Source organism: Thunnus maccoyii, chromosome 1 (assembly GCF_910596095.1).
Source record: "Thunnus maccoyii chromosome 1, fThuMac1.1, whole genome shotgun sequence".
NCBI classification, from domain to species: domain Eukaryota; kingdom Metazoa; phylum Chordata; class Actinopteri; order Scombriformes; family Scombridae; genus Thunnus; species Thunnus maccoyii.
Window position 1 is genome coordinate 35,642,740 of NC_056533.1, and position 14,647 is coordinate 35,657,386.

General features: G+C 40.0%; 1 protein-coding gene across 4 annotated transcripts in view; it reads right to left on the reverse strand.

The window, feature by feature from the left end:
- Positions 1 to 11,292: 11,292 nt before the first annotated feature.
- The window catches only part of crtc3 (CREB regulated transcription coactivator 3), a 50,494-nt gene continuing 47,139 nt past the window's right edge, over positions 11,293 to 14,647 (reverse strand). For all 4 annotated transcript variants that reach the window (XM_042408412.1, XM_042408406.1, XM_042408429.1 and 1 more), the window contains one exon: positions 11,293 to 14,430. In XM_042408412.1, coding sequence (XP_042264346.1) covers positions 14,225 to 14,430 — 206 coding nt within the window. In that variant the 3' untranslated portion in view covers positions 11,293 to 14,224. The remainder of the gene's footprint in view (positions 14,431 to 14,647) is intronic.

A 14,647-nucleotide genomic window follows, 5' to 3' on the forward strand; every position in this document is an offset into this window, starting at 1 on the left:
CTGGCTCCCAGTTGCTGCCTGCATCAAATTAAAAACACTGACACTCGCTTACAAAACGGCAACTAAACCAGCTCCTGCCTACTTGAACTCCCTTATTCAGGTTTATGCTCTGCCAATTAAAGGTGCCTGGTGCCACCAACACATCAGGGCACTAAGTCACTAGCCAGACTCTTCTCCTCTGTAGTTCCTCGGTGGTGGAACAAGCTACCAAACTCCATCTGATCCACAGAGTCCCTCTCAATCTTTAAGAAAAAGCTAAAGACCCAGCTCTTTCATGAACAGTAAATTAACAAATTTCCACTTCTTTGCACTCTATGTGCGTCTGTTGGCACCTACATCCTATCAGACTCACATTTAGCTTTATAGCACATTGTTCTCTCCTGACTAAATCCTTGCTTGTGTTGCATCAACTCTCAGATATATGTCTCTTCAGATTAAAGCATCTGCAAAATGAAACTGTAACACTGTAACGGTAAAATGGCACCATCCCAGCCTGCATCCTGGGTGGTATTTGAAGTAAAGTGGAGGTATATGTGCCCGCTGGATGACATGACAGGAAAACCCTGCAGGCACTTCCTGCTTTCATCTCGAGCTGTCCTCCGTCACCTGGGCAACACATTGCCGTATACATGGATGTGATGTTATGACATGTTTTGGATGTGGCGCTGGCTTAATGGCTGTAGCGGGATTATGTAGAGAGGAGGAGCTCTCAGAGAGCGTGAAGGTTTGACGTATGGAGTTCATAAAGTTCATAAAATAAAAGAGGAGGAACAAAGAGAACAACAACTTTGATTTACTGCTGGCAGGGACGTATGGGGGGGTATTACACGCTTGTCTGTAACACTCAAGTAAGAAATCCTCAAAAACAGGGTGCAGTCAAGCTCGTGAGTCAGTCATGAAGGTGTGTGTTGTCCAAACTCATCATAATAAGAGCTATTTATTACACGCAACCATCGCTTTCCCATAGGACAAAATAACACGTGAGGATAAAAAGCCACTTAAAACTTCCAGTAAATACCATCCACTACATTTACTGGACTGTTTGAATACTGTGAAACAGGCTGAACATCTGCAAGGAGAGGTTATGTACCAAACACTTACACGCTGCTCTCCACTGGCTGGATGAATAAATCAGTACCCTATGTGTGCAAAAAAAAAAACAGTTCAACACCAGTATGTGCAGAGTTAAGATATGTGATGAACATTTGGGACACACATTTAGCAATACAAAAATGTGCATTTTCTATTTTAGTATGTAGTCTTTTGATCTCCGCTGCAATCTAAGAAAAATATGTTTTTGAGAATCTAATCTAAGGAGTCAAATGTTGTGTTGTGATCATGGTGTCATTGGGGACATTTGGATTCTTTTAAGGGGTTTTTTTTGTTGGACTTGTGGCCCCCAGAAGAATTAACAACACTCTGAGGACATTACGTGTTAAGGACATATTTCATGAGGACACTGGGAAGACATCCACACTGTGAGGACATTCAGATTAAAGACAATGTGAGAACATGTGCTGCAAAGACAATCACTTACTTGAGGACATATTTTATTATTTATTTATTTATTTAGAAGTTTTAGTGTAGCACCTTCCACAGAAATGAAATTCACAAAGTAAGTAAGACCATAAAAACATACATACAATAAAAACATATGCCACAAGTTAGACTTAACATAAAACAAACAAAACACAGGCAGCAGAGTACCTCAAGAAGAAACACATGAACAAATGACGAAACTACACATCACGCACAACTCAAGATGACACAAAAGCCAATATAAAAAGATGGGTCTTCAATTGTTTTTTTTAAAAAGCTTCTATATAGAGACTGCTGACCGTATTTGTACAGGAAGAGAGATCCAGAGTGTTGGAGCCACAAATGCAAAGACACGATCACCTTTAGTATTCAGCCGAGAGCGAGGGACAGCCAGTAGGTCCTGGTTGGACGACCTAACTGACCTACTGGTGATGTAGTGATGGATAAGATCAGTGATGTATTCAGGAGCCTGTACATGCAGGGCTCTATACGTAATAACAAGAACCTTAAAATGAATCCTACAACAGATGGGAAGCCGATGCAAAGGACTTAAAATAGTAGTGATGTGAGTCATCCTGCTGGACCTGGTGAACAGCCTCGCAGCAGCATTTTGGGCTGTTTGTAGACGGTTCAGAGATGCTTTGCTGAGACGTTAGCTTATTTGAGGGCGTTCACTTTTATATAGGAGGACATTCAGTTATGTGTAGGAGGACATTCACTGGGAGGACACTATTAGGACATTCACTGAGAAATTTCACTATGAAGACATTCACTATGAGTATGTTCACTATTAGGACATTCACTTTGATGACACCAACTTTAAAGACATCTACAGTGAGGAGATTCACTGTAAGGACATTTATCATGAATGAGGACATTCAAGATGAACAAACGTTTGAAAATTATAGTCAATTATCGCAAATTATAACTGCACACAAAGCATCAGGTGTTCGTGAGTGTGAGGTGATCTATAGTTTGCACATTCAAGAATATAAAACATTTAATCAGTCGTAATTGTCTTTTAATTGATTTTTTGTGAAACTGACCCATAAACCTGGACATACACACCTCCAGGAGGAGTGACGTTTGAGGACACTGACACTCTGAGGTAAAACAGTGAAGCCTGGTCTTGTAAATCCACACCGACCTGTAAACCAGAGTCAGAGATGGTCTAAACAGGGAACCTGGATGGGAAACATCTGCTGCGTCCGTCCAGCCCGACGTTATCTCAGTGTCTCTCCTTCGCATGTGAAGTCCAATAAAGCTCATGCTTCAGTACACAGTATGTAGCACGCTCAATGTTCCTGCAAGCACAATAAATCACACACCCATAAAGACCGATCTCTTTGGGGTAAGGTAGCACGGAGGATAAATTGTGTTTATGTCAGCGGCACAGTAGTCTGACAGAAAGATCTCAACTTCTCAATACAAACATCTATAGGGGGGCCAAACACAGCTGCATGAGTGTGTGTGTGCATGTAAACTTCATACTTACCAAGTGAAAATCACAAACACACAGTAAACAAAGTCATCCCTGACTCGCTTATTGCCAACAGATGGTACCACAGAGCAGAAATGTGGTACGAACTCGTTGGCTGAGAATAACACACGTAAGCATGTAAACAAAAGCCAAAAACCAGCGCCGACCACATCCAAGCCTCCATTCACAAAGCGGGCCATAGATCAGATGCTGCCGCCGCTCCTCCTGTTCTGGGAATGAGGTTTTTATTTGAGCCTGTTCAGCTCTGATCCTGCTCCTGTTGAGTGGGATTAGGTTATTTCAGGCACTCGCAACACACAACACCAGAGGTGTGACCGCGCCGCCGTCTGAAGCCCAACATGCTAAATATACAGATCACAAGCTTCGACGCAGGATGATAACTGAGGTGTTTATTAGTCATTGCAGCAATCAATCATTTTTCACTTGATGGATGACACTGTGGTCCAACTCCTGGATGGATTTAACTCCAGTTTGTGCGTCTCAGGTATCAGTACACATTCAGGTCACAGAGGTAATGTGTTAAAAAACCCAGAAGGTCAATTAAAAACCCTTAACTCTGTTCTGAGGGTGTTTTCCAAATCCTTAAAGACTCTTCTAAACCATCTAGATGAAACAATATTCTGTCCGCTGTGATAATGAAGATTTTTTTAACCTGTTTCCTAAGTTGTGATTCTGTTTCCTATCCAGGTATGGCCAGGGCTGCCACCTTTGTTTCATTTTAAAACCTTTTCTATCAGTCAGCAGACAGAATATTTTTCCATCCAGATAGTTTTACAAACATTACTGATGAAATATCTTTTAGAGAAAATGATGTTCACCCCTGTTACCTGAATGTATCTTGACACATGATAGGGGATGTGCAGAGGGCCCAGTATTTGTATTTGTATCTGTATTTGTTGAGGCAGCAAAATTATTTGTATTTGTATTCGAATAAAAGTGGAAAGAGGCTTAAAAATCCTGTTTTTGTTTTTATTACACTTTTAATTTTAGAAAATTATTATGATTACAGAGCTGAACCCATACTAGCTACACCCATAACACAGAGACAGCACAGCGTGTAACGTGTAGGGAGGAACTTCAAAGGCAATTATTTCATTTATTGCCTATTTTTTACAACCTAACTTTGTGGAAAGGAGAAGGGGAACAACAGTTGGAGAGTCTTTGAGAGCACTTTGCTTGTGTCAGTAGCTCAACTTTATCTCTGGGGAACAACCCCAACAAATAATATTTAAAATATTTGTATGAAATAAATATTCGTATAAAACCCACTATTTGGGCTTTGCCGAATAATTTATTTGTATTCGTGCACACCCCTACTACATGAGAGGCACAACTTGGGATTACATCTTACATCAAGTCAGCTGAATTCTGAAACGCTATGCGAGCAAAAACAACATGCGTCCATTCCAGCTTGTTTCTGCAGATACCTCCATCCACATTAAAATGTCAAAACAGGCAATTCTTCACCTACTGGGCAGACGAGCAAGTCAGCCACAAAAAAACAGCGAAGAAGAAACGGTATGCTATTGATGTTTCTGCTGCAGGTCCTTACATTTTTATTGCAAGCAGATTACAACAGTTTCAGCAGAGGAAGGTGATAGATAGTTACATTTAACTCTAAACAAGCTATCAAAGTAGACGATAAAGCCGTCCACCATTGTTTTTATTGTCTGGTGTTTCGTCTTCTTCCTTTTCCAATGAAATGTCAGTGAAAAACAAGAAAATGCTGATATGACAGCTGTTTTTCACACTACGACGCCAAGCTGGTGTTTTCAGATTTACACACTCTGGAGGACGTTTTAGAAAAGCTCTGTTTTCAGGGGAGAAAAATGCTAGAAGTGTGTTCCTATCCTCCTGTTTTTATTTGCATTTTCAATTTGTGCATTAAAAAACCACAATGGAAATGCTGAAAATATTGCAAAAGGTTTTTATGCTTGGCTGAGGTGGGAAAGTTGGTGTATTGATTAAAGCAAAATGTGACAAAGTGCCATGAAAACAGACTTAATGAATGAATCATGACGTACATGAAGCATGTGACATGTGTGAGGAGGCAAAAACAGGCAAAATCTTCTGAAAATGTTACAGTTTGTGTTACATTTGAATAGAAACTTAGTTTAGAAGGATAAAGATATTTGGTTCAGACATCCATGTTCCTCAGAGAACCATGACTCTTCATGTAGGGTCCTCCAAAACGACAACTAATGACTGAATTCAGCCACATGTGCGAATCGCTCTGTAACATGTTGCAGTAATCTGTACACTCTTTTCAGTAAGGAGTAGTGTAGAGATTACAATCTGAAAATCTTAATTACATTAAAGTTACTAATCCCAGTGACGATACTTTGACATTCTGGTTGACTTGTGCGCTCTCTCTCTGTCTCACCAGGAGGTCGTTGGGAGGAAGCCCCGTTTGGAAGCGTGTAATCCATTGGCGATGGGGGCCGCGAGCACGCTCCGGGAGACATGGAGTGGACATTCCAGTTATACTTGAAAACACTCTTGTGGGTAAACTTCCCACCCACTGCCTTACATTTTTCAAAGGGAATCATCCGGACCACCTCCCACACTGTGGATGAGACCGTCCCAAAGGGGGTCATGGTGGGAAGGGTCTACATCAGGCCCGCAAGCGAAACCAGAAAAGGATGTTCATGACTTGTACATTTTGTCTTTAATGGGAAATTGTTTAAAACTTCAATAGGTTTTCATTGCGTTTTCACATTTGTACTACGGACAGTATGTGTTGATGTTTAGCAGATATTTACGCCGCAAAATTGAATTACAAGTGGATTTTCTTTCTTGTGTCTCTCACATACACAAACACACATACAAAGTGACGCCAGAAGGGCACAAGAGTGACAGAGTATTAAATAACATCACTGTATGTTTTGTGTCTGAAACCACAAAAGAAGAATCTGTTGTGAGGCTTTTATTCTGCTGCGTATAAGCATCTAGTCCATCAGAACGTGTGGGCCGGTCCCTGACTTTCATTCCATGCCAGCGCTGTTTGAACTCTATAAATGAAAACGGGGACAAAGCGTTCAAAACACATTTCTATCTCCTCTTTTATCAATATTGCAACCACCTGAAGAAATCCAATCTGGAGACATTTTTCGGTCGCAGCTTATAATTTTTCTCTATGGGGTCTGGGTGGAATTAACTGCCAAACAGCACACAGAGAGAGAGAGAGAGAGAGAGCCGCGCTCACTCTGCCTCATAAACATCAGCGAAACACGTGTGGTGAAAATGGCATCAAGGCAGTAAAAAGGATGCTTCTCATTGCAAATGGCGAAAGAGAAATGACACGAAAACAATTAACTGCAAACAAATGCAAGAAGAAAGAGAAAGAATGAGAATGTATGAAGCAACAAACAGCAGGAAGGCAATGTGGACACAACAGGCACAAGAGAGTAAGTTATATTTAGATATTAGGAAAATAATGTGGTTTAGTAATTTATAATAATGAGCTGAATCCTGGAAACAGCTGTCTGCTGCTTCTGGAAATGATGCAGATGAGAGCAAACCAAAGTTGTAGGGTTGTAAAAACCAAAACAGTGAGGTAAAAGACTTTAAAACACTCCTCAGAGTTGAAGAAAAGAGTGATGGTGATAATGAGTGTGATAATTCTCTGCAGGTTCTTTTCTATGAACAGCTCTATATAGATATCGAGATGAGATTCTGCAACCAGTGGCGATCCCATATCTCCACAGTCTGGGGCCGAACTCTATCCTCCAAGATGACAATGCTCACCCCCACAGAGCGGGGTTTATCAGAGACCACCTCCAGAATTTGGGAGTGGAGAGGATGGGGTGGCCTGCCAGCAGTCCTGACTTCAACCCCACTGAACACTTGTGGGATCAGCTTGGGCGTGCTGTTCGTGCCAGAGTGACCAACACAACCACGTTGGCTGACTTGCGACAAATGCTGGTTGAAGACTGGGGCGCCATCCCACAGCAGAGTGTGACCAGGCTGGTGACCAGCATGAGGAGGAGGTGCCAGGCTGTTGTGGCTGTGTAAGGTTCTTCCACACGCTACTGAGGCTCCTGTTTGTTAAATGGATAAATTGTTAAATTGACAATATGTCTTGTTTCTTCAAGCTTCAGTCACCCAATCCACCAAACACCAAACAAGAGTCAATGGCAGAATAAGCTGTTCGGCATCGGTAGAGAAGATTTGGCAAATTTTTCATGGGCACAACCCACATACTCAGTTCTGCTGCTCATCCCACAAATGCATGTTCCTTATAAATGTGGCACCATTTAAAAGGCAAATAAACAGGCTTTCCAACGGTATCAGATTTATTGCCAAGAAGCATTGTTACAACAAAGAAATAATCCACCAAACACAATTTTCCTTACTTTTTGTGCTAAATTTATATTATTGCTGGCTTGTTAAATGTGCCACAAACTAAATGCAAAAAATATGGTGAGGCAGCTTTTTGCAGCTACGCACCAAAGATCTGGAACAAACTCCCACCACATATTAGACGAGCATCCTCTGTTGATATTTTCAAGAAGCAGATCAAAGCTTATTTTTATGGTCTTGCTTTTAATTAAGTCAACCTTTTATTTGCCTTTTATTGTTATCTGCTGTTTTTTTTTTACTACCCGTTTTATCTTTCTTATCTCATGATTTTACCTCTTTTTATCTTCTTGCCTCTTTTAATCACTGTAGTTTTTGTTGTTTATTGTATTTCTTTTTTTCTCCTTTCTTTTAAAATTTTTAGATATCTGTTTTTTGTTTGTACCTCTTTCTGTAGAGCAATTTGAGCTGCATTTTATGTTAAGAAAGGTGCTATATAAATGAAGTGTATTCTTCTTCTTATCATTATTATTATTATTATTATATTGTGATTTATATAGTATTTATATACTATAATGTCGGATATTTATGTTAAACATTGTTGAACTTCCAAAACTTGGAGGAAAACATATATTGATATTTAGCAATTAAAATGTTTACCATGTTCATCATGTTGGTTTAGCATGTTAGCATGCTAACATTTGCTAATTAGCACTAAACACAAAGTACAGTTGAAGCTGATGGGAGTGCTGTTAGTTTTAAGGGGTAAAGATATATATATTTTTGTGATTTATATAGTATTTATATACCATTATAATGTTGGATATCTATGTTAACCATTGTTGAACTTCCAAAACTTGAGGTGAACATATGTAAAAATGCTCCCTGAAAGTCTAAAGCCAGACCTGCTCTACTTCCTCTACTAGTTACCTCTACTTCCTCCTCAAACTGACGTCAGATTGTTTCCCCATAATATATCCATTCTGTAATTTTTGTTGCTAACGTTGTTCCATGGTTTGTTCACTGTGTCCACTCACTTATTTCTGATTGAATTTCAGCTTGAAACATGTACGGATGTATCTCATAAGTTTCCATTTTGGGTAAAGAAGGAGAAAAAGAAGAAATCCTCCCACTACTGTTTGTTTACATCATGGATGCATAAAGAGAACTGGATACAGAGTTGGACGCGGGGCTCCGTTCATTCCTATAAAAGTTGCTCAGTGGTGCACGAAGCCAAAAAAGACTTCCTGGTATAAAATTACCTGGATCTTCCGCATCTGTTCGGCCCATAGAACGTGCACACCAGAGACTTCTGCCGGCCGAGCCAACTAACTTCTGGTTTAACGTGAATGGGGATAAAATAATTCAATTGTGCGGCTCTTCTAGACTTTCCAAATGCGGAGTAGATCAGTTACTGATAGTGAAATAAATCATTCCGTGGAGGTTGTGATGCTCAAAAAAATGTATCCACCGTTTTACAGTCGCTCCTTTTCCCATGATTGTGTGGTTTTTGTGACGGACCTGGAAATTAATTACACGGTTCAGCCACTATGTCAAACTGGCTTCAAAGCCCGGCGCTGTTCCTGTGGGCTTGGTTTATGTAGCCTCCGGAGCCGGCAGAAGTTAACCAATCAGAACAGAGTGGGCTCATTGGAAAGGGGGGGGGGTCTTAAAGAGACGGGAGCTAAAACGGCCTGTTTCAGACAAGAGGTTCAGTTTTTTAAACTGTAAATCATGTTAAGATATTCTAGTAGAGCCCCAGAATAAAAAATATAGACTTGGAAATAAGCATGTTGCGCCCTTTTTATTTTAACCAGATGATGATGCTACATGAAAAGTCAGAAAATAAAAGTTATTACAGTTGATCCTCTGGGGACCATGAATGTGTGAGCCAAATGTTACAGCTATCCATCCAATAGTGTTTGAGATATTTCACTCTGAACCACAAATGTCAACCTCACGGTGGCGCGAGAGGAAAAGACACCAGCGAGGACTCATCCTCTGTGGAGTATGAACGTCTGTAAAAAAAATTTCATGTCAATCCATCAAACAGTTGTTGAGATATTTTAGTCTGAACTAAAGTGGTGCAACAGACAGACAGACCTCTACCTCTAGCCTGGCTTAAACCTGTCAATCATGTTGGAGGTGATTAATTCCTTACACATTTTGTATGTGAGCAGGTCAGTTAAAATTTGTTCTTAATTGACTTTGCTGCTTGAAGAAAAGTTAACAACAATAAAAGCAGTTTGCTACACAGTTATTCTGCCAGCAGCTTAACAGACTTCATTAATTACTTTCAGCCAGCAGCTTCAGTTCAGAGCTCCTCCAGGTTCCCACCAGCTGGACGGTACACGCACACACACACACACACACACACAAACATCATCCTCGGAGGAATTCGAGGCTGGCATCATGACCTGCCCAGACTCACTTTGTGGACCGACTCCAGCTCTCTGACTGATGACTGTGATTATCTGTTCAGCTCTCTCACTCTTGTGTGTTGTTTTGGGAACTCACTCCCAGATTGCATTCTGTTTTATCAGGTTTGGCTATTCTCCAGGAACCCACACCATCCATCTGCCAGACTTACTGTCCCCACACACACACTCCTATGTACAGTATACACTGTTTGAGTGTGTGTGTGTGTGCTGTTTCTTCTAAGGGACTGCGATGCCCATCTGCAGGGGAACAAATGGCAGGTTTATAAATTCAGTGTTAAACATTAATCTGGTGCATTGACTGTGATGGAAATTAACTATTTATTAGTAAAGATTTACTGAACACAGTTAATCCTAAAGTCTGGTGCAGGCTGGTAGAGAGGAAGAGATCGTCAAACAAACACTGTGTATTGCAAACATTAAAGGAAAGGCTCACATTTTTTCAATTGTCTTAAAACAACAGTGAGACGCCCATATGAACGCTGGAAGAGGTTTTCATGCTGTAATCGTTTCCTCCTTCAAATGTGCTTTAAATGTAAGTGATGGAGGAAGCTTATATGAGGCTTCAGCAGTCTGAGTTAATCATATCAAGTGGATATCTGACACATTTACAGTCTTTTTAGCATCAAATTCCCTCTTTGTGTTTCCCTGTTGAGCTGCGGTGGAAGTATAGTGACAAAAAGAGGAACTTTGACACTAAAAACACTGTAACGTTGAAAGATATCTACTTGATTTGACTCATTTGGATGCTGATGCTTCATATTAGCTTCAGATAAACTTTTAATACATTTTTGTCCCATCACTTCCATTGTAAGTGCATCATGAATGGATCTTCTAACGGTCAGTATGAACAGGAGGAATGATTACAGCAAGAAAAACATGTTTCATCGTTCATTTGCGCTCCTGATTGTTGTTTTAAGACACTTGAAAAATTGTGAACTCGTCCTTTAATTTAGCCTGAAAGGAGATTCTGATGGCCTTTATGTAAAATCAGGATTTGGGGCAACTTGAGAGGCAAAAGAATGATAATGTTGAAAAGTTAAAGTCACATCACACATGCGCAAATATCGGTACTGGAAAAGTTGACGAAACTTTGTGAAAGATTAACGACGTAGTTCAGTGAGTGATGGCAGAGGAGGAATGAAAACTAACAGCAGACATGAGGGAAGAGATTATATGTTGGACTTAATTAGATTTGAAATCACGGTCTGGCTCGCAGTCGTTTCCTTAAAAACGACGGTTCGCTGCTTGTTGTCGGTTGTATCACATTTGGAAACGTTTAACGGAGCTTCCCACTAAAACCCAATACAAAAGAAATCAATAAGAAAAAAGCTTAATGTGTCTCGAGATCATTTGTCAGGATTAATGGGTGTAGAGAGTATTTGGATGTTTGGCCAAACCAACACAGAGATGTTCTGCTTGTGTGAAGTGTGAATGTGAACTACGACACACTGCTGCCACCTACTGGCAGAAACACTAACAGCATCCTGTAACTTCAGACCACATCACTTAATACACAGTATAGAGTTTTATTGTTTATATTAAATCAGAAAGGTAAGCACTATAACATACGTTACAAACCAAGAAAATTTTATATCTTGGGAGGGGAAAAAAAAAAAAACTCAATGAAATTACAAAAAAAAAAAAAAAAAGTAGTAACACTAGTGGACATAAACATTCTTTAAATAACAGAACTGTACATTTTTAATATGCAACTAAAAAAAAAAAAAAAGTAAGACACCAAAAACAAAAACAAAATAAAAAAAAAACAACAACAGAAGTGAGACTAAGTGACAGAAAAAAAGAACCACGAGCAGTTGGTACCAAACAGAACTAGAAGCTAAAGAGAAGTCGTTACTAGCTGGAATATGAAAAAAGTCAAAATACAACAAAGTAAGGCAGCAGAAGGCAGGCGTTTAGACAGCAGGAAACAGGCCGGGAAACGTTTCAGATGCATTCAGACGTAAAGAGAGAGAGAGAGAAGAAGAAGAAGGGAAGATTTAAAACAGCAAAGTGGCTCCATCACTTAACCCCCACAGAGTTTTACAAGAGACAAGAGAGCAGGTAAAAACGTATAATAGCTGAATATAAACTCTTATAAAAAAAAACAACCTCATGATACCCAGAAACACCCCTCTTCATTTTTTGTATTCGACAAATAAAAATCACACTGAATCTCTTTCATACACTCCAAAAAAAAAACAACAAAAAAAAACCCCGCAGTCCACACAGTGCAGGTTTGACACCTTCTGACTGAGAAGTTAAAAACAAAACAACAACAAAAATAAAAACACAAACAGTGCCATGCAGCGTTTCGCCTGCAAATCCAAAATGTCGCGAGTTTAAACGATGAGTTCCTTTACGACGCTCTTGTTCTCCGACTGTTGACACACACTGTGGACACTGGACACATGTAATATTGTGATTTTTTTTTTTTTTTCTTATTTGTTTAAATCAAATTTTGATCCCCCAACATTGTGTACATTACAAGCTGCATAATGTACAAGATGCACCTGTTCAACAGGTTTCACTCATCATCAATGGAAAAAAAAAAAAAAAAAGTTGCATAGCTAAAAGAGCAAATTGCTCCAAATCTTTTTTTTTTTATTCTTATAAACAATATTAAAAATAGCTCTTTGAATTGCAGTAATTGTATTTTAATTATGATACACAACAGGGGACACTTCACGCCCTGAACGGCCGAGTCATTACATCATCAACTGTAAATATGAGCTCGTTACAAAAAACATTTCTATCGGACTACACGGTCAAAGCCCAGAAAATATATATATATACTTTTTAATAAATTTTCTTACATCAAAATGTAACATCTGCTGCTGGTACTTTGAAACGTGTGTATGTGCACTGACTAGACATATTTAGTCACATAAAGCCTCACTTTTCTTTGTATTAATGGCTTCGTTCAGCTTCTTTGGGTTATCAGGTAAAAACAAAAACAAACAAACAGTCTTACCAGGGGTAAAAAAATCATCACAATGTGAACCAATTAGTGCAAAAAAGAGGTTTAAGTGCAATGTTACATGATGTCCGATGTCCACATGATTACAGTCTGCTCTCTGGATGAGTCACTTTGACTTTTTTCAGCCACAGAGGAGGAGGAGGAGGGAGGAGGAAGGGATGGGGGGGGGGGGGGGTTTACTGTACTGCCGCAACACGAGGACAGAAAGCCGGATGCAAACAGATACTTGGGACATAATCGATCCACAGTAGCACAGCGCATGCCCTTATTCACAACCAGATTTTTTTTTTTTTAAAGTACAGTACAAGCGCCGTTACAATTCGGTACAAAAAAAAAAGTAAAATAAAACATATGCAATGAATGTACATAGAAGTATCTTTAAAAACATGTCAAAAAATGTTAAGTTCCATTTTTTTTTTTTTTTTTTTTTTTAAATCTTTTTCATAAATGGATTTGTACGCCGTCCCAGTGCTGCCGGAAGAAATCACAGCCGACTCATCCGTGTCCGAGGAGGAAGGGGGGATATATCCATCAAATCACCAGGAAAAAAATATATATAGCATTTACTCTGCACATCTTTTTATTTCTTAATTAGAAATTCAAAAAAAAAAAATCTATACTCTTTAGTAATATTTACTTATTAAAATCTCATCTTTGTAAACAGTTTGCCCTTTTTGTCGTCTAGTTTGAAAATACATTCTGATCAGACTGTCAATTGAGGCCATAAAATCTGTGGCAAACATCTTTTAAAAAATAATCTGATACTAAACAAAAAAAAGCTTCAATCCCTCTGAGTCTTCATTTCTACCACGATCGTTCAGGAGCCTGAAGTAGCCACGGCACACCGCTGCCAGATGTTTTACCAGCAACACGTATCGCTGCTCCAGCTGTGAGTCGCTCACGTAGTTGTGAGGAAAAACAAACAAAAAAAAAAGTAAATTGTGTGTGTGTTGGCATTTCTGCTGCTCTTCAGCGATGTGATGGAGGGGGGGGGGGTTGCTATGGTGTGTAACCATGGCGACGAGGTTGCCATGGCTTCGGGGGGGCTGTGAGCTGGTGATGAGAGAGAGAAAGAGAGAGAGAGAGAAGCGGGAGGGCTCCTCACTGGATTGTCTTTTTGGTTGGAGGAGGTGCAGAGTCTCAGAGCTGATTTGTTTTATTTTTTTTACCCACAAACTGCATTGATCCGCCTTATTAGAAATAAAACGTCTCGAGAAATATGATCAGAAATTATGATGAGAAATATGTTTGTTCAAAAGTCTCCTCCTTAGAAAGCGTGTGCACGGTTCACATTTAATGAATCTTAGTGGCAGTGGATGCATGCACAGTGGCCCTATAGAAAATGTTTGCATGCATATTCAGATTTGTACACTCTATACACTGCAAATTCATGTGTGTGTGTGTGTGTGTGGGAGAAAAAAAAATGAAAAAACGTCTCTTTCTTGAAACCTGTGACGCTCTTTAGGCTCAGAGTCTGTCGCTGCGGAACGTATCCTCCACCGACGGGTCCGGCAGCACCATGTCGGGATCGCTGAGCATGCTCAGACCGTCCAGGCTGAGAGGTTCGATGCGCAGCTCGTCCTCCAGCGGGAAGCCTCCCTCCGAGTCGAAACATTCGGGCACCGTCGAGAGAGCGCTGCTGATGTCCTTTGACAGACTGGGGTTGGAGTCGTCTGGGGGGGGGAGGAGGGAAACAGATGACGGCGGGTGAATGTTTCTACCAGTCTGGGAAAACACTTCCTCTTTCTGTAATAACCGGTCTCACTGCTCTGGCTGTTAGTCATGACTACTCTCTCTTTAACTCTCTCTTCTCTTAGTAATGTCTGCACTTTCAGCAAAAACAGATCGGAATCCCGAGGTGTGTGTTGTGTAATAATCTTTAATCTATCT